We start from the raw sequence: 25110 nt of genomic DNA on the forward strand, positions 1-25110 counted from the left end.
CATGGCTATTATTCTTTGAGCTAATTTTGATCAAAACTAGCGTGAGTACATCGCCGTGTGCTGCAATCACACTTCCTGATGACAGCGTAGGCATAACCTGGGAATAGGGAGTCTACCAAATTCACGGCTATGACAACTGGGTCACAGACTCATGAAATCTGGTCTCCCTCGTGAAATCTGGTCTCCGGCCGCCCAGCTCTGAAGGCAGAGTGGACAGCGGCAGCTGCTGGCTGGGTGCCCAGCTTTGAAGGCAGCACCGCTGCCAGCAGCAGCGGACAATTAAGGGTGGCAATGCCACAAGCCCCTAATTGGCTTGTGACCTCCTTTTGGGGAGGGGCCCCCAGCTTGAGAAATGCTGCAGAGAAATCACACAGTTTTTGTGAGTTGGTCACAGCATAAAATAGCAAATTTCGTGGATGTGTTACACATGCAAAATTTGCTATTTATGCCGTGACCAACCTGCAAAAAAGTGTGTGATTTCTCCAGGATTTAAATAGACCCCTACCTATGAAATCACTCCCAAAAGAACACATTGCTAGAGGCAGTATTTCTGGGACTGGCATAAAATACCATTCCAAGTATGAAGAATTGGGAGTCTTCCACATGTAAATATATAAGGGGTACACAAACAGAGCTAGCAAGGTTGTGTAATTCAGTCCCAGTCCGGCTTTACTCAGAACACTGTAATATAGTACTGAAGTGAAATTATCTCGGGGCTTCTCCACATGAACAATTAGACTGCTGCAAGCAGGAGTGTGAATCTACCAGCCCTCTCCATATGTGCCCTGCTGACATGCATTAACAGTTCATTAATGCTCTTTGAGCTAGTCCCATTTCAAAGAGTACTAGGTCAAAGAAGTCTATTCAACAGTTAACATGCATGTAAGGCTAGGATGGGGTAGATTCACACCCCAGCTTGCTGCCATCTCATTGTTCACATAGAGGAGCCCTAAGAAGAACTGCCCTGGTTTGGAAAGAAAGGGGTTAAGAATTTTACCTGTTCTCTGGAGCATTTGTGAGTGACGCCACTATATTCTGCTCTATGAAGAAAAGCATCGACAGAAGGAACCCCAGGCCCATGGCACTCATTACAGAGCCAATTGAGAGAGATCGGATTGGGGCCAGCACGAATAAGCTCTCAGATGGGTTGTAGTTAAACTTGGACACTGTAAACACACAGGGGGGGGAGAAAAGTGTTAAAGAGGCATTGTACTGTTTTCTAGCTACCTGCATGAAGCAAACTTATGTTCTATCCCAACCACCAGTTACTGGCTTTAATGCAGGTTCCACTGGTTCTCTGGCCTGCATTATGCAGAAGGTCAGGCAAGAGGATCATAATGGCCCCTTCTTGTGCTGAAGTCTATAAATCTACTGTTTTAAAAAAAAATGTATTTATCACTCTAGCCCTGACTGATAATGGCTAGTCACGCTGAAAATTTTTATTTTATAAAGGAGATGAAAATTTAAATTGAAGACAATGCGAAAAAGAACAAAAAAAGAAACATTCTTATTATAGACATAGAATTTTAGAGCATGTTTCTGGATCTGAAATAATTATAAATAATTTGGCATCTTCATCATACAGTCCTACTTCATAGTTAATTTGCTAGTATAGGCATTTTAAAATACTCTCAACACCAAATGAGCTGCACAATGGGCTTTAGCATAATACGCGGCTGGCTTCAGCTGGTGACAAGAAATCCATCGTCACTAAGGGAAAGATCACACGCTACAATTCACCACTTCTAAATCCAGTTGGATGGAGTGAGAGTCACACCAAAAGTGCCACTTCTTATTTACTTCCATACATTTCCTCACATCGTCCACGCACGTCATCACAGGTCAATGCAATTCCTGTCCCTATTCTCTCTTCCTGATATGGAAAAGCTGATCCGTTTGTCCAATGAATGGTGTATCATTGTTAGATTTCCTTGTGTATCTTAGAATCGCCCAGATGCTTTGGGCCATTACATTTTTAATTAGGAAAATATAAAGAGGAGACTAAAAGAACAGGCCGAGATCATCAACACCACATCTGTACAGCTGGCGACAACCCTTCCTGCCTACTAATTGCCCTGCCCTTTTGTTCTTTAGGAGAATAATAGGATCAACTCTTTCTAACAACAGATGCACATTTTAATGACATTTAAATGAAATGACAGACTGAAATAATTCCCTGAGAAAAACTACATGCAATATCATTTGATTCGGTGTTTGCATAAATTAACTTTTATTGAAGGAATTGGAGGCATATTTATGCATGTATAGGCATGTATTTAGGAGACAATACACTGAAGAGCTTTTTTTTTTATGTTAATATTCTTTGCAATAAACTGGTTTTCTTTTCTGATTCCATCTTAAGTGCCTTTCTCCTGGTAATTTGGAAGAGTAAACAAGCGGACTTACTTTCTATTTCCTTGAAGAAGTAGGAGCCTACGATGGAGAAGGTTAGAACGGATATGGGTAAGGCACAGTCGGACAGGATTTCGCGGACCCTTGCATGCAAATAGGGGCTGCAATTATAAAAAAAACCAACAACTTTCCATTAGCATCCAACATACTCAGTTTTCCTGCTACCACAGTAATGGAGTAATCATTCAAACCACAGGCAGTGGCAAGCTCTATACTGAATGCTATTTCAGTCCAGTGCTGCTATTGTTCATTCTTCACTCTCAATATTATTTTAAAAAGTCCTTAATCATGTAATGTATATACTAGTTTTTTGAAAGCTAAACAGCAGAATCTCCGTTTATGGGAAATGTAGGCTCTGAAGTTTGATGAAAATCAGTGTGAAACCCAAAAGGGAACAAAATTTAAGATTCAGGCTTTGAAAAACACACACAGTCCTCAAGAGCTGACAGCTAGCTGTTATTTCCAGTTCCCCCCCCAGTGTGGGTTGTGTCTGCAATTTCCGGCTCCAGAACTTTTCCATTCTTTAACCATTCAAGTGGGAGATTTGTCAAAGGCTCCAAAAGGAGTTAAGGCAACCAATTCCCATGGACTCTCAGAGAGAGTTGGGTGCCCAGTTAACTGCCTCTTGTGCTTTTGGAGGAAAGTGAGATGAAGTACCTTTCCAGGAAATTATCATTTACAATATGGGAGTATATTTCTAAAAAGTTACCCCTTTTCCAGATCATTTAGAAAACAGTGAAGTGGCAAAATTTGCCGACCATACACAATTACTCAAGATAGTTAAGTCCAGAGCAAACTGCGAGGTGTTACAAAGGGATCTCACAAAACTGGGTGACTGGGCAACAAAATGGCAGAAGAAAGTCAATGCCGATAAAGGAAAAGTAATGCACATTGGAATATAAATGGGTTCAGAAAAGAACTAGATAAGTTCCTAGAGAATAGGTCTGTCAGTGACTATTAGCAAAAATGGTCAGGAATGCAACCCCATGCTCTGGGTGTCCCTAGCCTCTGATTACCAGAAGCTGGGAGTGGACAATCACTCAGTGATTACCTGTTCTGTTCATTCCCTCTGCAGCACCTGGCATTGGCCACCAATGGAAGACAGGATACTGGGCTAGATGGACCACTGGTCTGACCCAGAGTGGCCGTCCTTATGAGATTAACTGAGTTTTAGCCATGGACCCTCCAAGAGAGGGTCAAAGGAAGCTTATATGACTGTCAACACTTTCAAAATCTACTAATGTCTTAAAACGCCCAGCCAGACATGGAAGCACGTCTTCCACTGATTAAACAAGATTTATTTAGTATTTGCATATTCGCTGAGCTGAGCAAATTCGGAGCCCACCTCTGAATTTGGTTAGCAGGCACTCCTCGACAACCTGTATCGCTGCAGCTGCGCCGCAGCTGTAGGTGACTGGGATTTTCCAGATTGCCAGCCAAATTAAGGCCTGTTCTTGTTCCCACTGAAGTCAATGGCAAAACTCTCACTAACTTCACTACGGGTCTCTCTACACTGCAGTTAAAAACAGCTGGCTGGCCCAGGCCAGCTAGCTTGGACTCACGGGCTCAGGCTAAGGGGCGGTTTAATTGCAGTGAAGACGTTTGGGCTCAGACTGGAGCCCAGTCTCTAGAACCCTGCAAGGTGGGAGAGTCCCAGAGGCTGGGCTGCACCCTGATGTCTACACCATTATTAAATGGTCCTTTAGCCCGAGCCCTGGAAGTCCAAGTCAGCTGGCCCGGACCAGCCACAGGTCTCTACTTGCAGTGTAGACATATCCTAGACTCAAGATAGGGATTTGAATCTGTAGAATGAAGGCTGAAGTGACTCACCTTTTCTTAAACTGATAAAGTGTATGACCAAGCCAAAGGGTTCCCAGCATCAACATGAGACTAAGGACAGCAGTTTCACGTCCATAATGCACGACCTCATTCATGCCCGTCTGATTCTCCAGCGACATAGACCTGCTCACTGATGAATTCATCAAGAAGCTGGTATTGATGCTGAGGCTTGGAATTACATCAGCACGTGTATTTTCCAAATAACTGTCTCCTTGGTGCTCATGGTAGTAATATTTCTTAAAAACTGCACGAAACAACCGATAGGCAAATGTTAGGATAGGTCTGTAACAATTCAAAGCAACTTGAGCTTGCAGTAACTTTCACAGCGCAATCTTTCTTTACCTGTAGTCACACAGGCGCCAACTCCGTGGGTACTCCAGGGCTGGAGCACCCACGGGTTAAAAAAAGAGTGGATACTCAGCACCCACTGGCAGCCCCACTGATCAGCTCCGCCCATCCCAGATCAGCTGTTCAGCAACATGCAGGAGGGACTGGGGGGAAGGGGAGGAGTGAGGGTGGGGTGCACTTGGGGGAGGAGACGGAATGGGGCAGGAAGAGGCAGAGCAAGGGTGGGGCTTGGGGAAAGTGGTGGAGTGGGGGTGGGGCCTGGGGTGGAGCACTCCCCCACAGGAGCACAGGAACTTGGTGTCTGTGCACAGTCTAATACTCTAATGGCACATTCACGCTACTGAAGGTAAGAGAAACCAGATTATTAGGAGTTTATAATTCAGTTGTGAACAAAACGGTAGCTTGTTTTATAAATTTAAGAAAATAGTTAGGCCATTTGTAAGTTACAATACAGAAATGTAAGTCCCTCCCCACCCTCAGATTGTTATCTGGTTTTGTTCCATGCACTGAATCATGGCTTTAAATTTTAAGAAGTAAAACTGTGGCAATTTCTTGCTCTAGTATACTAAAAATATGCACTTGGCAATAACTGAAAACATCCAAGGTAGAGTATACTCAGGAAAGTTACTATTATGAACATCCAGTAAGTACTTTCCGACACTCACCAGTGCATATTTTTGAAGATGTCCAAGTACGGTTTTATAGGACAGACAAATTAACTGGGAGATCATACATATGTAAACATGCTCCAAATCTGAATTTGCAAAATGCATTGAGATATGATGGTTTACCAGGGCTACTATAACTAGCTTAAAAATTTACCTCAATAAAATGACAAACGCAAACATGCCTTCTATAACTATCCAAGTTAAATACCCTATAATGCTTCATAAGGTCCATAAAATACATAGTGAGATAATCTACATTAAAGAGACTGCATCTAAGTATTTATAAAAGAGAGTAGCTGCTGTGAAGATGCTATTCCATTCTATAATTAAAATCAAAATAGTACTAGGGGCATACTTCTGGAAGGTTTGGTGCTGGAGGGGTCTGACCATACTTGATGGAAGATGTCATGGTCTCAGATGATGTGATCAGCAAGAGTCTGGGAAACTCATTAGGAAAAAAGGCAGCAAGGAAAGGGTCATGGGCGAAGAGGAAGATAAAGACAGCAACCAGCCAGGGCGAGAGGAGCAATGGAAAAGGAAGTCAATTAAGGGGAGAGGTATGTGCCAGCCACTGTGAAGAAAGTCAGCCAGCAAAGGTGGAATGGGACTTAGGAGACCTTGAAGTTGTGTGTTGACCTGGCTGAAATGTTTTCCTCAAAATATTTTCAGGGGCTGAATGTTTTTTTAAAACCATAAACATTTTGGCAGACATTTTTCATTTTGGTCAAAACCTTTTCGGGTTGATGAAAACCCAGAAAATGAAAATTTTGGGGTGACATTTTGGTTTTCAGAAACTGAACATTTTTCTTGAAAATGGTGTTTAGAAACCACATTTTATCCACAAAAACTGTAAAGTTTTTATAGAAAAAAAAATCCTGTGAAATGGAATTGGCATTTTTTTGACCAGCTCTAGTTCCACAGGAGCGTGGTGCTGACTTCTCCGTTCTGCTTAGGAGCCTACCCAAATGCTCTTATGACCCTCTTTTAACTACCCTGCCATTTTAATGACGACTCCCAGGTTAATTCTATTGCTACTGCAGTAGTGCCTTGGGGCACCAGACAAAGAACAGGACTTCATTGTGCTGGGCACGACTGTACAAACAGGCAGTAAAAAGATTTCCTCAAGAGTTGACAATCTAGGTTATAAGAAGATGCAATAGGTGGACGAGATAAAGGAACGGATAAGGGATAACTATAAAACAAGCAAATTGTTATGCAATAACAGAGGTCTCAGTTCGCTACCCAGATGTGTATTTTTAAAATAAGTTTCAATACTGAGGTTTCAACTAGCACATTTAAAAAAAAATAATTTGCATAATTCATGTTCTACCTTCTAAATTTCTCTCAGATTTGAGATTGAACATTTTGCTTTTGTTGCTAGAATGACTTGCACTGTCAGTTTCAGTGCGATTCTAATGCAATTACACAATTCTGCAATGCAGCAAACACGGCAGGAGAATATTTATTACAATAAGTTTCTCTTGGATTATTATTATTTTCTAGTGGCTTTAGGTTAATGCATACATTATTTTTCTTAAAGAATGGCATTCTGGGCAAAAATTGTCTTGCTAGTTTCCTTTTAATAATAAAGACCAACCCTTTAGATTGGATGATTCTGAAATTTTGAACCATCACTGGAGTTTCCTTAAAGTAGAAGTCTGAAATCTGATTGGATAATGTACTAACTAGCCATTATATATCCCGACAATGCCCAGTACAGCCAAAAGTATATGCCCGTGATCTCTCATGCACATCGCATGACAACAACTTCAGAAACTCAGCAGGAAAACGATCACAGAGGTATTAAATAATACCTCGATGATAATACACCTTTACCCCAACATAATGCGGTCCGATATAACGTGAATTCGGATATAACACGGTAATGCAGTGCTCCGGGGAGCGGGGCTGCTTTACCTCTTTATATCCGAATTCGTGTTACCGCAAGCAGTTCCTCCGCGCCACCCCCACCTTACTTGCTGCAGCCTCCCTGCCCCAGCTCGCCTCCGCCTCCTCCCACGAGTACGCCGCAGCTCCGCTTCTCCCTCCCTCCCAGGCTTGCCGTGCCAATCAGCTGATTGGTGCGGCAAGCCTGGAAGGGAGGGAGAAGCAGAGCAGCGGCGGTGTGCTCAGGGGAGGAGGCAGAGGCAGAGCGGAGGTGAGCTGGGGCGGGGAGCGGTTCCTCTCCCTACCCTGATATAACACGGTCTCACCTATGAGACAGTAAGATTTTTTAGCTCCCAAGGACCGCATTATATCGGGGTAGAGGTGTACGTGGCATTTCACTAGCACATCTTATCTGAGGATCTCAAAATGTTCTACAACATTAATTACACCTGCCACACCCCTGTAAAGTAGAGATGGTCATGCCCATTTTACAGATAGGTACAGAATACTGAAATGACTGGGCAGAAAGTCAGTGCTGGAGTTGTAAACAGAACCGAGAAGTTTTGGCCTGCAGTCTACTGCTCTGACCATTAAAAGGACACTCCTAATAATAGCAATGGCAATAATTCAGGAGGATTAATAGCCAGCTGGGGTTAAAGACCTGTAACAGCCTCAATTATTCCCAACTGACTGTTAACTCAATGGAAATAAACACTCTTTGCTTTGATGACTACTGACAAGGTTCAGATCCAAAAAGCAAAAAAGTCCAAGAAATTCAAAATAATGCTGACATTTTAAGTCATCCTTTTGGTCTAGTTGCCATAGATGTTCTGGGAACAGTAAGTGATTTCACATTCGGAACTACAGTAATACTGGAACACAACAGAGTAGGTTTAGAATTGAGCATAGATCTTAAAATGAATTTCAAGATTGTTACTGATTTGTGTCACTTCACATTTTAACTTAAACATAGCAGTTAGATTATACGTATTCACTTTGGATTAAATGTTGGGGAAACGTAGCTGATTTTACACCCGTATTTTACTTATTGTAATGTGTGGTCTGATTGGAATGATTGGCAGTTGGATAGATCAGTCTGCCATGTAACAAGGATTTAGTATTTAATATTCAGCTGCTGCACACTAAGCAGTCTTTTCAGAGACATTACACAACAGCTGAGTTCTTCGCACAAATTCAGTAGAGAAAACACTTTAAACTAGAAGATTGTATGCTTTAAATTGAACTGTCCTAGAATGCAGTTTAATTTCTAGTTCCCTCTGATCCCTCTAGTTCACCTTTGTTGTTTGCTTCAGCTGTTACAGAACTGTTTTCTGTAGAGTGCAAACGTCAAGATCAAACGCATGGCTTAGGTGGTTGGGCCATGAGTTGAAAACAATGGTCACTAGGATACTAAGAAGAATGCATGTGTTTGAATTACTAGATGTGATAATACCCCTCTCCCTAATTTCCTGCATATTTAAGGATACCTTGCAAAGCATATATAAAAGCAACATGGCTTAGCAAATTAAGAAAACAAACATGTTCTTCCTTGGGAGCAGTGCGTTGCTGGATGCACTCCCTGACAATGCTTTTAAGGTAGCAGGAAAGTCATAGCAGCATAGTGTCTGGCCAGCTGACGTGTTATGCAACTCGCCAGCATGCAGAAGTCTTCTGATCTCACCCTTCTGATCTCCCTAGATGCATGACTGTACCTCAGTAATAAGGCAGGCAAAAACTAACATAGAAAGGTCAAGTGTTTTGCTGGGGTTATGGTGCAAGTTGGTAGCAGGAGCCCGGATTAGAACTCTGGAGCCCCTGGATACAGGTCCTGTAGTCTGGAGTCCATGCAGCCTCTCATAACCCCCGAGTATCATCACTCCATCAGTCCACAGGAGAATTTACAAAGGATCAAAAGGGTCTGTGAAAGCCTCATTTCAGTGATGCTGCGCACACCCTTCCAACGTTCAATATGGTATACTGGACACACATGGGGATTTTTTATACTGTAGTAAAATCAGCCGATCTCAGAGGGGGCATAGCAACGGTGAACCTAAATATCCAAGGAGATGGGGAGATAGATATTTGGAAGAGTGTAACAGGATGTACTTAGAAAAGCCAGAAATACCATGGAGTTGAGCAGTGAGGACCATAGCAGTTTTAAACACATTCTAATGCAGAACATCCTTCAGTGTGAAAGACCTGTGCTCCTAAACTCCCATGGCCCGTGCTGAAAGCGGACTGTGAGATGTCTACAGCTGTTATAGGTGGGGCTGGTAGCACTGCCCAATATTAAAGTTGCCTGATACCACCCCATTATAAGACTCTGGTTTCAGTTGCTTATAAAACTTTGCCAAATGTTAACCATTGGGGTGGAAGTTTTAAATGTTCCTTGTCCACATCAGGCTGAATTTCTTTTGGAAAATTTCAGCCAAAATGGTTCAGCCACTTCTGAGAAGGAGGCTAGGGGAAAAAATACATTTTGTTGAACCTTTACTCTGAGAAGATCTAGTGCCCCCATGCTTTGGAGCAAGGACTTGAAGTTTGGCAAAGGATGTGCCTTTTGGCATCCCTGTGAAAATCTGCCTACATTTGGCCAAGTTATAAGCCATTTAACAACTGCACTTCACACATGCTAAGTAGAAATTTATTTTTTGCTTTGCATACAAATTTCTTGAAGATTCGGTCTGCATTGGGCATGCTCCAGCCAGGGGGTGAGCAGGGCTTTCCCTGCAATTCTAGTTCTCGGCTGTTGTGGGCCAGGCATTCGACTCGAGAGCATGGAACGTGCCTTTCCTATACGGTCAATGCCCCCTCTCCGCTGCTGAGCCCAGACAACATGGAGGCGGAAGCTGCCTGCTTTGAACACAGAAGGAACAAGAGACAGACCTTCAAGGCAGGGAGCAGGGGGAGTAGATTGGAACCAGAGGCTGGCAGGGAGAGTTGGGAGTGGGGTCAGAGATTGAAACAGAAAACCAAGGAGAGAGAGACTGGGAACCAGTGGGCTGGGGTGGCAGACTGGAACTGGGAGTGGCTGGTCAAGGAGACTCCGAGTATCTATCAGTGTATCCCATGGGGAGGAGCCAGGTTACAGGGGGAGAAATGGTATTGGCTAGGCAAAGACACTGGACAAGAAACTGAGTGGATAACAGCACAGGTTGGCTGCGGAGCTCAGAGCAGGAGCCTGGAACTGGAAGCAAGTAGGGATGGGGAATGTAGTCAGAAGAGGTGATGACTGGAGGCTGGGAAGAGACAGATTGGATAAGGAGCTGGTGGGGAGGGAAACTGACACAGTTGGCAGGGGAGTCCAAAGAGATGATACTAGGATTTACTGGGCAAGGTGACGGGATTGGGGTGAGAAGTCTGAGGAGTGGAGACTGGGACTGGTCAGGTGAGGGGATGGGGAGCAAGGGATGGGGAAGAGACAATAGGACAAGGACAAGTTGGAGAGGACAAAAAGGGAGAATGGGCAGAAGAGTCTGTGTCCACAAGATCACATCCCTTCCAGCGCCTGGAATGGAACCTAGGATTTGTGACTCATCATTCCTCTGCTGTCAGCAAATATCCGTGAACCTCCTTTAGTTCTGGTCCACATAGAGGAGGACAGCTACTACCATCGATTACTCCATTAGTTCGAGTAGCAGAGGTGGCTGGGGTTTTTTTGTTTTATTTTTGATGGGGATGAGAGTTGTAAAGGTCCCAAGGGAGCATCCTGCATACAATTGGATTCTATCCCTGCATCTGCCACAGATTTTCCATTGGTAATCACTAATTGCATACTCCTCATTTTCTGGGTGACCAGCTTAAGATGCTAAAGTCTGATTTGCAGAAGTGCTGAGCACTCGCAGCTGCAACGGACGTCAATGGGCTTTGAACACAGGAAATGCTGCAAAATGCTAAGTACTCTTAGCAAAAAATAAGTACTAAGTACTCTTAGAAAAAATCAGGTCCTAGGCATGAAAATGGACACACAAAAATAGTGGATACTTTGGGCCTCAATCTCTCTGTACCTCAGTTCCCCATCTGTAAAATGGGGATAGAACTTTAACGTTTGGGAAGCACTCAAACTACTGTCACAACACCACAGAAAATGGTAAATTAGTAATTCTGTCTTCAGAGCAGGTTGAATAGTGTGCAGTAAATAAGGCCTGGGGCCACACACTGAACAACGAGGAGAAAAAATACAGAAGAGCTGCTCATTGAGTGAGAGCAACCCATTCTGTGCTCTGAACGAGGCCAGGGTCCTGTGGGAAAAATAGTCCATGGTCATGCAGTTGAAGCCTGTGTCATAATGCATGTGCACAAGGGGTTCGAATTAATGCTCAAGCAACCCTAACTCTGGCATTTCCTAACTTTTTTCAGTGCTTCATTTTGCAGCCCGGATAATGTTTTTTTAAATGTACTTCTGGAGTGTGCGATATAAAGAGCAGAACCTGCAGGTTCTAAGAACTGCAAATCACACCATGGGACCACCTTCATTATAAAGGATTCGAGGCTGCAGAACTCAAAACCCCTTTCGCCCTGTTAGTATCAGGCAAAAAAAAAAAAAGGGGGGGGGGTAATAACATCAGCTAATCCCTCATTCAAAGAGTTTTCAAGGCAAGGCAAGGCAAAGCAAAAGGAACACTGCCTTTAGCATGCAGTTTCTGTCAGGAGCTTTCATCTGGTTTGTGCCCCATCCTGTTGCCTGACTCACACGAAGGTAAAGACTGCAGGAGATTTGTTACTCTTACTTACCCATGGTCAAACACTGCAGAGGTGTACAGCAGAGAATTCATGAACTGTGACCAGTCTGGCCGAGAGACCAGAAACGCTTAGTTTAGATGCATCCTGACAGGCGTTTGCTACAAAACCTGTATGTTTCCCTTTAAGGGAGCTGGACTGGTATAGCAGCTCATTCTGAAGTCATCTGTGCCGGTCTCCCTCCGTATCTGGCCACAGGTGGAGTGTCTTTATGTTACCCAGCACCTCGTGGTGCCTTGTGTTTCGAGGGTGCCGGGGCACTGCACAGTTAAGGGCTGACAGGAGGTGAACCCTGGCGATTTTCAGAGGGGCTGTACTCGACCTGCTCTAAGGGGCGCAATCTAAACGGTACCCAGTTCGCATTGAGGACGTCCCGTTTCAAACAGGACTACGTTAATGTGCTCTAGGTACCTTTTAGTGTGCACCAGCAGGATCGACACAGGGCAGCTGGAGCACAACGCTTCAGAGCGCTCTGCATTTTACATCCCTTCAGCCCGGGCATAGACTGCAAGGAGCAACTTTCACATAGCCCAGTACAACTGACGTGGACTCCAGAGCCCAGGTTTTCCCCCCCCCCTGCTATGCCCCACTTGCCCCAAAGTTCGCTGTGCTATTGTTGGAGGAAGGGAGGATGGGTGCAGCCAGTCCACTGAATCTAAAATGATGGTGAATTTTTGTTGAACAGGGCTTTGAAGAGAAATGAAACGGTTCAGTAAAATGTACGTGGGTGGCAGGAAGCAAAAATTTCTACAGTGTCACTAAATTGCACCTTCTCCTTTCGATTTGAGTGTCTGATCCTAACAGAACAGCTGAAACAAGAGTGTCTATAATACAGCCTACATATCCAAAATAAAACCTTGTCATGAATCATCTTCCCATCAACACATTTTAGAAAAACTGAAGACCCTTCATGAATACTTAATAGACAACGAATGCTGTGTATACTGCAAATCACATTTTGCTGGGAGTTCTATAGGATGGTTTGCCTTGAAAAGAAATGGAATTTATGGTTGAAACCTAGTTATTTTCTTTCCACAGCAAAACTAAGCATGGATCAGAACTGAAACACACCACCTTCTTTCAGTGCTTACCTTTAATAATCCCTTTGAGTGCATCAAGCACAAATGTGATTGATATAAAAAGTGCAATGATTTCTTCTGTTGATCTACAAAAAAAAAAAAAAAAAAAGCTCCCATGGATTAATATGGTCAGAGTCACAAAGTCTGAATACCCCCCAATATATTAATATACTTGTTATTTTATGAGGAAAGTGTACAGATTTTAGTTAAACACTGATTTGGATGATAGAACTAGCAAGTCTTGAAAACATCTTGCAAGCAGAAGTACTAAAAACTTGAATGAGCACATAATGTCCAAACCCAAAACTATATTCTCAGTTGAGAATATTCTAGTTTTGTAACATAGCGCTTGTTTACATGACATTTAGTTTGCTGAAAGTGGGGGTACCAATCTACAGTGCACCAGCCTGCTGAAGACTAACGGTCTCTGCAGACCCTGCTGATGTGTATTAACAGTTCATTAATGTGCTTTGATCTCCTCCTCTTTGAAACAGGACTAGATCAAAGCTCATTAATGAGCTGTTAATGCACATCAGCAAGGTCCACATGGAAAATTAGTCCATGGCAGGGTAGCCTCGGTTCAGTTCATACCCCAACTTGCTGTGAACTAATTGTTCATGTAGACAAGCCCATAGATTTTATAGCAAGTTCACATTTAGGAATTTCTGGAACATATGATTTTCTGTTTGCTGAATAATATAATCAAAATGGGACTTCCCTTGAAAGTGGGATTCGACATTGGTGAGGCCTCATCTGGAGTACTGTGTCCAGTTTTGGGCCCCACACTTCAAGAAGGATGTGGATAAATTGGAGAGAGTCCAGCGAAGGGCAACAAAAATGATTAGGGGACTGGAACACATGAGTTATGAGGAGAGGATGAGGGAGCTGGGATTGTTTAGCCTGCAGAAGAGAAGAATGAGGGGGGATTTGATAGCTGCTTTCAACTACCTGAAAGGAGGTTCCAAAGAGGATGGCTCTAGACTGTTCTCAATGGTAGCAGATGACAGAACGAGGAGTAATGGTCTCAAGTTGCAGTGGGGGAGGTTTAGATTGGATATTAGGAAAAACTTTTTCACTAAGAGGGTGGTGAAACACTGGAATGCGTTACCTAGGGAGGTGGTAGAATCTCCTTCCTTAGAGGTTTTTAAGGTCAGGCTTGACAAAGCCCTGGCTGGGATGATTTAACTGGGAATTGGTCCTGCTTTGAGCAGGGGGTTGGACTAGATGACCTTCTGGGGTCCCTTCCAACCCTGATATTCTATGATTCTATGAAAAACGCAAGAGGTACCTTTTAAAGAGCTTCATTACAAGACTGAAGTTAAAGAGAGAATACAGCACAAGAAAAAAACTGTTCCACAGTCCAATCCAGGCGTAAAAAGCACTAAAATCCAAGCTGTAGTCATCACAGATCCCTCGGATCACTGCAACAACAGTAAAACATTCAGTGGTGGATTCACGTTTTTAAGACATTATAGATAAACCACTCAGATTTATAGAGTTTAAGGTCACAAGGGACCATTAGATCAAGTCTGACCTGCATGTCACAGGCCATTAAATTTCATCCAGTTACCCTTGTACTGAGCCCAATGAATTGTATTTGGCTAAAGCACTAATTCGTTCAAAGGCAATAAATGGGCAATAGTTTTGATTCCATCTGTCAACACTACGGACCGTTCCAGATCTAAATGGAGGTTTAACGCTCACAGGAAAGAGAAAGAGAGAGAGGTCTTGCATTACATAGCTTGACCCTTTGGCTGCTGTTGAATTTTCTAGGTACCATGTAGCCAAATCTGATACAGCACATCTTAACATTCCATTCGTTCTTGTTAACGACCACTGGTAGCATAGCACACACAGAGGACCCGTCAAAAAAGTGTTAACATAATGTCAGTACCAATGTTTAAAGAATGATAATTGGGTGGATGGGGGCGGGGGGGGGGGGAGACTGTTCAAATGTTTCTTCTGAAGGTAGCCAAGTAATAAGTATCTCTCTAGTGGAGAGCTAAGCCACCAAACCACCCCACTGTAATTTGACTTATTGGACCTATAATGGAAACACTGGTGGAGCCAACTCCCCTGTACCTTCAGCTAAGAAAAGGCTACCGTCACTGGCTAGCCATTGCTGAAAATCCACTTGTCACACCTGATCAGGACTATATATTAACGATGCATATTGCAGTCCCTGATCCTCAATGCATACAAATATTTATTCCCAAGTGAGAACAAAAACACATCCCACGGAAATTCAATTTTATTCTCATAAAAAAGCTGTATACTTTTTTTCATTTAAAATTATTCTGTTAGAAATCTCAGTGAAACAACACTCCCTAAATCCCTTTTCCAGGGCTGAAAGCAGGTCTGTAAAGTTTAGCTTTGCGTAGTTGTAGGCCTAGGATAGATTTACCTAGCGCAGCTCTAAGCAACGCAAGGCTCTCAGAGTGTTATCTCACCGATTCTGAGTGCAGTATGTTCTCTTCCATCCGCATTGTACTTTGGTAAACTTACCATTGATGTACAAAGCTAAAGGAGCTGTGGTTAAGAGTACAACTAGTGGCTGCCCTGAAAACAGAGCATAAAGAAGTCCACCGATACACTGGCCAACAATTGTCTTCTGCACATCTAAAAATAATGAAAAAGTAAGTTTTTTTAAGCCCAACTATTTACAAATGCACTTCCTACTAAGGGTATGGCTACACTGCAATTGCCTGAGGCAGGAGCCTTGGCTCTGGACCCCACGAGGAGGGAGGATCTCAGAGTCCAGTGTCCAGCCCAAGCCTGAAGGTATAAAACACAATTAAACAGTCCCTAAGCCTGAGCCCCGTGAGCCCGAATCAGCTGACACAAGCCAGCTGCAGGTGTTTAATTGCAGCATACACATGCCGTTAGCGATCAATTAGATTATTATTGCACTAATGTAAACCACCCAAGTCATGAATGCTAGCCACTAACAGCACTTACCGAGAGCAAGACACTCCAAACAAGGGACTACCCACAGATAGCAGTTAATACACAAAGGGCACAATCATTACTAGGGAATTCAAATTGATGGTACATAACCAAACTTACATTAATAGTCTAAAGAGAGACTTGGGATCCCAGGGAATTGCCCTTTCACATGGGGAGTAGAGGAATTTTTTTAAAGCAGTGGGTCTCAAACTTATTTGATTGCACCCCCCTTCTTTGTGTCTGTAATAGTTTGCGCCCCCCCCCTTACACACCCACCCACCCATTGCCGGACAGGCAGAGCAGAGAGTCATGGCTGCTGGCTGGGTGCACAGCGGCAGCACAGAAGTAAGGGTTGCAACGTGAAAAGGGACATTTGTCAATATCACTTTTCACAGCAGACTTACGACCCATTGCCAACCTCACTGCTGCTGCTGCCTCCCTGGGGCCGACAGCTGGAGACCCGCCACTGCCTCCTGGTGAGAGCCTGAACCCGGGTAGTGGGGTTCCAGCTGTCAGCCCAAGGCAGCGGTTGTCCCCTTTATCCCTGCCCCCGCCTCCCCGGTGTGCATGGCCCTTCTGCATGAGCCCCAGCCTCCTGGGGCTGACAGTCCCAGCCCTGCTGCCCGGGGCTGACAGCTGGAGTGCTTAAAAAAAAAACAAACAAATGCACAGCTTGCACCTTCCTTGACACATTTTCCTGCACCTCCCTTGGGAGGCATGCCTCATAGTTTGAGAGCCACTGTTTGAAAGTGAAGCAAAGAGCAATTTTTCATTCATAAGTAGTACACAAAACAGGGTTGGATTCTCATCTGCACTAAGCTGCTGCTGAATTGCAAGCACAACGTAAAGGGGCCTTAGTGCAAAGAGCAATCAGGCCTACAGCAGGGATAGGTTGGGTGAACTAGAAGAGTGAGCAAATGTCTTCCACCAGGCTAGTTATTTGTATTACAATAGTCCCCCAAAGCCCCAGTCAGAAGCGGGGCCCCATTGTGTTAGGTGTTGTACAAACACATAAGCGTGGACTTACAACCCTTTGCACAGGATTACCTTTACTGTCATTGCAACACGGGTAGCAAGAACACAATGATAGGTCTGTACTTGTCTATGTACCTAGGGACACCAGAAAAGTTTGTATATAGATACAGATTCGTTTTTCTAATCTATTAAAAGAAATAAGGTGGGAGAACAACTGTCCATATTGTTACTGGAAAAGAAGTCCTTACCGACGTCTCCTCCACCAGACCTCGCTTATTTCATTATTTCCCCCAAACAGACGTAAAACAACCCTGACTGACAGATGGAGATAGGATTTTAAACCAAAAAGAGTGGGAAGCTCACCAATAACTCCTCTTGTGTTTTCATCATTTAGGGAACCAAATGCAATGGATGGCAGGAGGCAGGCAAAATATAAAAAGATCATCGTTGTGATGTATTTTCCTATGGCCTTGTTATTCCCAATAATCCCTGAAACAAACCAAAAATAGCGGTATTAATAATCAATAGCACAGTTGATTCTATGGCATTAAAACATTGCTCAAAAGACAGTCATGCAGATCATTAGTTATTGGGGACAATAATTTAATGGCTAAAATGAAAAACTGGAAACGTAGTCTGCATCCATTTAAAAGATACAATTTCCTGATGGGGTTTATGCCCAGCTATAGTACAAAGGCAAGCGATGGCAGATAACCCATAAGTAGTGAACATAGGTATGAAAGAATGTTCAGTGTTTCAACTTGAAAACCTACCTTTCTTAAGGAAAATTCCATTTCTGTTGAGGTGGGGTTTTTGTTTGTTATTTACAAACTATATCTGATTTTTCATTACGTTCCCATTTAGAAATTATTTACAGATACTTCTTAGGGACCAAGGAAGTGACTTAGGTGAAGGAAGCTGAACCAGTTGGGATAAAGTAACAACCAAACCTCAAGCCAAAGGTTTATTCGGAGGGTTGAATAAAAAAAAGGGTAAATTATTTTTCATTTTAGTGCACCTCTGCGCTCCCATCCGGGACTTACTGTATTAAATTTGGATGAATTATATGGCCCAAAGATATTAACATAAATCCAGTCACTATCCAACATTAAACATGGTTTGGGGTTCGGTATAGAGGCCCCTCAGCCTGCTTAGTACCTAAGCCAACACACCATTAAAAATCCATTTAACCTTTTGTTAAAAAAAAAAAAGAAAGAAGGGACACCAGTTAAAGCATTTGAAATGTAAATTATTGAGCAAGACTTTTATTTTACCCCTTTTCCTGGAAAGGGTCTTTACAGGGGAAAATACCTTGTGTGACAGTCTCTCAGGTGGTATCAAAGATGGTAATAACTGTCCTGGTGGGGAAAAGAGAAGATATTAGTTGAGATGGGCTGGAGCCATTGTTGTGGATGCTGTTGTTAAAGTCCAACCCTGTTTGATCTCTGGTGGTGTTTGGGATTCATCTGTAACTGGTAGGGTTGGCAAGGTCTTCTGGATCCATCTCTCTGGCTCGGTCTAGTCAGGACATTTCTCAGAATCAGGATGATGAAGGTCCAGGGCTCCTAGGAAATGGTGAGGTTGGCAGCCATGATGATGAAGCTTGCTTCAGTAGCCTCTGTCTGTTCTTCCTTACTTCCTCCCCAAAATAACTCTCTTTCAGGACCCAAAAAGAGAGTGATGGGTGGAATAGCCCATCCCTTCATCATTTTGTCCTCCAATTAGGCCCAATATCCGACGAGCCCATTTTGGTACATTAATTTCTGGTTCAACGGCTTCTTGTTTTACCAAACATGATCTTAACACAGTCCTTGAAATGCATCACCATGACCTTTTTGTTTGGACTCATTTAGTCTCTTTGTCTGGTTTTCTTGCACTTGTTTACAACATTCATTATGAAAAACAACTTGACCGGTTTTTCCATCCACATTTGCTATAGGTTATTGTAACATTTTGTCAACTTTCACATACTTTTTACTGTTGAGCTTACAATTAGGGCAGCTTTTTAAAAACAGACCAGAATTGGAAATGCCAAAAATGCCACCAGATAGCCTGTTCTAGCAGACAGGCATTCTAGCATCATCAGAAACAGGAAACACTGGAAATCTCAACGGAAAACATGGTTTTGTTAGACCTGCAGCCTAATTTTCCAGACCCAAGAAGTTTGGACAGTTTGGACGAGGATCAAAGCCGCAGCCACATGTTAGGGGTTCTTAACTAAAAATCAAGCTTATGAACATTTTGCAGTTTGTCCTTTGTTAGGGCATGGCTACACTGGCAGATGTAGAGCACTTTGAGTTAAGCCTTCGTAGAGCGCAGTAGGGAAAGCGCTGCAGTCTGTCCACACAGAGAGCTGCAAGCGCACTGGCGTGGCCACATTCGCAGCTCTTGCAAGGGCCACAGAGAGCAGTGCATTGTGGTAGCTATCCCAGCACGCAAGTGGCTGCAACGTGCATTTCTAATAGGGGTGGGTGGGGTGGAGTGTGACAGGGAGTGTGTTCTGTGTGTGTGGGGGAGAGAGAGTGGGGTTTCGGGGGGGTGAGAGCATGTCAGCATTCTATCTTGTAAGTTCAGACAGCAGCAGACACCTCCCCCCGCAGCCCCTCTCTCTCACACACACATAGCGCATTCCACAGTAATGGTTGCTCTGTCTCGGAGCAGATAAGCAGCCCGATGTCAGAAACAGAGCTTTCAAAGGGCATATCTGCATTCCTGCAGCGATTCCAAAACAATGAGAAGAGTGGCCACTTGACTTAAGGGGATTATGGGACGTTTCTGGAGGCTGATCAGAGTGCAGCAATGCAACACCTCGTTCACGCTGAGGCCCGGGCGTTTCAGCCAAGGCACACCAAGCGTTAATCTTCTCGCCAAGGTGGAGTACCAGGAGCGCTCTACATGCCTTGCTAGTGTGGACAGGTAGTGAGCTAGGGCGCCCAGGGCTGCTTTAATGCGCTCTAACTCACAAGAGTAGCCAAGCTCTTAGTTTCAATATGCTAATCAATGGTCTTCTCAGCTCATAATACTTTTGATAGGAAAAACAACCACCAGGAACTACACTGTCCCAAACGGAAATCTGATAATGTTATAGGCTTGAATCATTAACACACAGGGGAAAAACAGTTTATCTGATTTGATAATTTTACAGAAACAAGTGATACAATACAAGAATGCCCATGTTAAGGTTATATGCAGTATTGCTGCGTTGGTCCCAGGATATTAAAGAGACCCGGCGGGTGAGGTAATATCTTATATTGGACGAACTGAATGAACTCTCCTCACAAAACAAGATAAGACAAAAACACTATATCACTTGTGGGCGAACACTTTTCACAAAGCAATCACTCAGTATCTGACCTCTCGGTCCTTGTCCTCAAAGGAAACCTACATAAAACCTTCAAAAGACAAAGCCTGGGAGTTTAAATTCATAACTTTGCTAGACACTAAAAATCATGGTCTTAAAAATAAACACACTTGATTTTTGGCTTATTACAACAATGGTAACCCGCTAAGCCCCCCTTTTTTGTCTTATGACTGCAGGGGTGTTAATGGGTCACTTCACCTTGAATGGCCCCTTAGATTAGAACAGCTGTTAACTACTTACGCCAAACAATCTGCTCCACCTTGTATTTAACTGTGTCACTCTGTTTACATACCCCTGACCTGAAGAAGAGCTCTTTGTTGCTCAAAAGCTTGTCTCTCTCACCAACAGCAGTTGGTCCAACAGAATACATTACCTCACCCACCCTGTGTCTCAAAGGGCATGTTTATACTACAGCCTATGTCGGCAAAATTTATGTCGCTCAGAAGTGTGAATATTCCACCCCCAAGCGACATAAATTACACCAGCATAAGAGCTCCTGCGCACAGTACTAAGTCGGCAGGAGAGCTTGTCCCGTCGGCATAGAGCGTCTTCAGCTATATGTATAGACATGGCCTCATATCCTGGAACCAACACAGCTACAGCAACGCTGCAAATTCATTGAGCTGCTGTTTCTTTCTGTACATACAAATATACCATGTGTAAAATTAGCATTTTTAACTTCAAATATTTATCACAATGATGTTTTTTCTTTTAAGTCAATGTCTGATGAGAGATCTAACAGGTTTATTTGCAGCCCAGAAACTGACCCAGTCCACTTCATCTGAAAAAAATGCAGGATGCATCATGACAGTATATCATTTGGAACAGCCTAATAAAACGAGTGGAAAAACAAACCACCTTCCTCTGACTGGGCAGTGTACGTTTGCAGCACAATCAGCTTGCAGTCCAGCTGTGACATTTGAGTGATTGACTGTTAGAGAAACTGTGACTTAAAACGGAGGTACCTCTATGAATTCAAACTGCCGGGGACAATGTTTATTTGTACCATTGCTCTATTTTTTGCGCTCTATAAATTTCCAAAATGTTCAGTTAACTGTGTTGAGGTAAAAGTTAATAAATAAATAAATAAATAAAAATTGGTATCTGACTTTAAAAAAAAACACACACAGAATTTTCTGGAGAATGCACAGATTAGAGTACTGTTGGCCTCAATTTACTTTCATATTCATGTTTATAACACAATTGATAAAAAGGACTCAGTCGGAGGCTGACACATTTAGACCTACTAATTTTACATTTATTGAATAAACTTGAGGCATGCAAGGAGACGTGTGGGCATAGCTATTAGTAAAGCAAGTGTATTAGCCGTTGAATAAAAATCAGCTGAAAAGTTCAATTACACGGATGTGCTTCACAGACAAAGCCACATCTTTTAAACCCAAGGCAAACAAAGCATCAGTCACGTTTAAATTATAAAAAATACTTGGCAGATGACATCCTCAGAGTCATTCCGAAAGAAGGGCAACATATACACATGCCATACTGCAGTGCCACATTAGAGATATTTTTGAACTGTATTATGAATTGTCAGGGTAGACCCGGCTTTCTGATCTACCTCTCAGATCCATCCCCATTAAGAATAACGTAATCTCACAGTAATTTGCGGGAAGAGCGAAAGAGAGAAGTGAAAGGGAGAAGCGAGTCTGCTTTGTGTTCTTGAACAGCACAGATGGCCAGAATGAAGAATTTTTTTCTCCTTAGAGGAAGGCTGCTTATGAGAACACGTTCTTTAAGCTGGAATGCTCTATATTCAACAGATTCTTTCTTGGGCAAAGGGAAAATTCTCAAATTCAGTTTCCTGAACCTGAGTGTAAACAAACAGAATGCTCAGGGGGATTCTACCAACTTAATATCTTGTATTTCTTTTGGCTATTTATTATTTCCTGCCGACTTCTGTCCGCTTGGCAGGATGTATATTCACACGCATCCATATTATTTTAATGGGCTTCACTTTCAACAAGAGGGCCCGAGCTGGGTATGGAAATGCCGAGAGTCTGTACAATTTGGCACTTGAACATAGCCAGAGATGGGGCTTTAGGAAGGCAAAACCCATCAAGCATTTAAAGTGAGAGAGCAAAACAGACAGATCAGGAGAGTGGCCACCTATTTAAGTTCACGTGAGTATTTACCAAAGGCGAGCTGCGGGCTCAAATTGCACTTGCAGGCTTAGGTGCTGATCAGTTAAGGCATTTTGCATGTTTGCAAAACACACCCTTTTCCAACAAGTCAGATTAATGACAGCACTTAAACTAAGCTTTTTACCTTTAAAGTTCTTTATAAACATCTTGTTCCTGGTGAGTATTATTGTACCTCACTATGGCCCTGATCCTGCAAAACACAAACACATGCATCATTCGGCTCACGTCTGTAGTCCTTCAATAGGATTGTTCACGTGGGCAAAGTTACATGCATGCTTAAGTGCTGTGCAGGATCCAGGCCTATGAGGGCAATCCTACTGATTTTAATTACAAAAAACTTGCATGGTGAGGTCATAACATAAGACTGGGTCAGACCAGTGGTCCATCTAGCCCAGTATCCTGTCTTCTGACAGTGGCCAATGCCAGGTGCTTCAGAGGGAATGAACAGAACAGGTAATCATCAAGTGATCCAACCCCTATTGCCCATTCCCAGGTCCTACTCAACATGAGTAAGGGTGGCAGAATAGGGTCAACAATAATTAATCTCAAACTCCGGTGAGACAGAGAAACTGAAGCAATGAGATGCTAAGTGATCATCACAAGGACACAGAGGGTCAGTGTTATTGCTGACAACAAAATCCAGGAACACCTGTATCTTACTTCAGTGCACTTAGCTAATCATCAGTGTACATCTTTAAATTGTTTCAAAGTTCTCTCTTTGTATTGCACTGGTAGAGTAAAATAGCAAATCACAAAAAAAACCATTATACATTTAAAAAAACATACTGAAGGAATGGAAAAACAACATTTAAGAATACAGAGAATGTGTAAATCTTATGTATGATAAAAAAAAACCAGGGATATTTATTTATTTATTTGGGAAAATGTAGGCAGTTTTTCCAAAATCTGTATGATTTCATCAGGAATTTTAACTAAAATCTGCAGAATTTTTTAGGGACAAGTTCAGCAATGGAAAATCCTGAATTTGGCCCTATTATTTTATTAATTTTATACATGATACTGGTAAATCAAAAGGAGAGTAACTCAAATATTTCAATAAAGTTATTAAAAGACAACTGCTGTTGGACCAAAGTTTATAGAAACAAAGCAAAATCCCACAAGCCAAACTGCAGGAGCTCAACAGTTCATAGCTCACCATGCATTTCATTTTACCCCCAGTTTTAAAGGACAGTTACAAGTGTCCCAGTCATTTGCATAATTCAAGTGTATCAAACCCAAGTGCTTCAGGCAAGAAATACAATCTCTATACAAATCATACACACCCCTAGAATCCTGTTGTGACATCCTGGTTCCATTGACATCAAAGGTGCTAGGATTTCACCCCTAGTCTTTCTGCTGCAAAAACACAAGCCTCTTATGCACTAAAGCACTCTTCTTTAGCTAGCACTAGCAGATCCCTTATCTTCACTTGAGGACAAAGCCACTAGGACAGCAAAATCCCCCCTTTCATGACATTCCGAAGACAATTTAACGGCTGGTCTTGTTGGCCTGCTCATACATTGCTACTGTGTCTTCTGCTCAGACTGCACACTCCACTTCAATAAAAAACAATGCCTTTGCTGTCACGTGAACCTCTGATGAGGCATGCATGGCTGTTTCTTAGTTTGGATAATTCAAATACCCCATTTGCAGTACCATGCTGCTTTGAGATGATCCAGAAACTTCATGGCCTTGGTCTCCTTCAGACCTGGTGCTTTGTGGAAGATGCTCACGGTTTCTCATCTGTTTTTCATCCCACGTATCCTTAAAGGATTACACCACTGCACTCTTGACTGCTGCAAGAATTTCAGCCCCTCCATCTATATTCTGTACAGACGTCAGTCACCATTACTGTTATTTCATAAATGCTAAGTATATTGACATGCAGTGCTGAGAATCATTGAACTGAGTTTCAGCTCTGACCACTACTCATACAAAACTTCTCTGATTATTTGAGCTAGTGATGTGCAAGGTACTTCACAAACACAAAATAAGAAAAGGTCCTTGCCTAAACTCATCAAACACATACTTACTCCTCTTTCATTGTGTTCCTGCTCTTCACTGATTTTTAGCACAAACTACAAAAATACATTACAGTACAGCTCGCCAGAAAACACAGTTCCATTGAAATCAAAATGCTTTTGCAAAATTGTGTCATTTTAGTGAACTTCTGTTTTGGAGAAAAACTTGGAAAAAAATTCTGACAATATAGAACAGGGGTGGCCAACCTGAGGCTGAGAAGGAGCCAGAATTTCCCAACGAACATTGCCAAGGAGCCACAGTAATATGTCAGCAGCCCCCCATCTGCTACCCCCTCCAGCCCCCAGTGCCTCCCGCCCACCGGCAGCCCCGCCAATCAGCACCTCCCCCTCCCTCCCACTGCAATCAGCTGTTTTGCAGTGCGCAGGAGGCTCTGGTGGGGAGGGGGGAGGAGCGAGGGCATTGCATGCTCGGGGGAAGGGGCAGGAGCCTTGGGGGAAGGGGTGGAGTGGTGGCAGGACCTGGGGCAGAGCAGGGGGTTGAGCAGTGAGCACCCCACAGCACTTTGGAAAGTTGGCGTCTGTGGCTCCAGCCTCGGAGTCCGTGCCTGTGCCAGGAGCCGCAAATTAATCTCTGAAGAGCCGCATGCGGCTCCGGAGCCACAGGTTGGCCACCCCGATACAGAAAATCGGAACAAAATGTTTCTTTTTTTTAAA

General features: G+C 43.1%; 1 protein-coding gene across 1 annotated transcript in view; it reads right to left on the minus strand.

Moving 5' to 3' along the window:
- Window positions 1-25110, minus strand: part of SLC4A11 (solute carrier family 4 member 11) — a 160570-nt gene that overhangs the window by 25625 nt on the left and 109835 nt on the right. The window contains exons 10-16 of the mRNA XM_084626793.1: window positions 17258-17383; window positions 15479-15592; window positions 14262-14394; window positions 12986-13059; window positions 4243-4495; window positions 2407-2513; window positions 998-1166 (exon numbers count right to left, since the gene is read on the minus strand). Of these exons, the coding sequence (XP_084482919.1) occupies window positions 998-1166; window positions 2407-2513; window positions 4243-4495; window positions 12986-13059; window positions 14262-14394; window positions 15479-15592; window positions 17258-17383 (976 nt within the window). The remainder of the gene's footprint in view (window positions 1-997; window positions 1167-2406; window positions 2514-4242; window positions 4496-12985; window positions 13060-14261; window positions 14395-15478; window positions 15593-17257; window positions 17384-25110) is intronic.

Source organism: Lepidochelys olivacea (genome assembly GCF_965140295.1).
Source record: "Lepidochelys olivacea isolate rLepOli2 genome assembly, chromosome: 4".
Taxonomy (NCBI): Eukaryota; Metazoa; Chordata; order Testudines; family Cheloniidae; genus Lepidochelys; species Lepidochelys olivacea.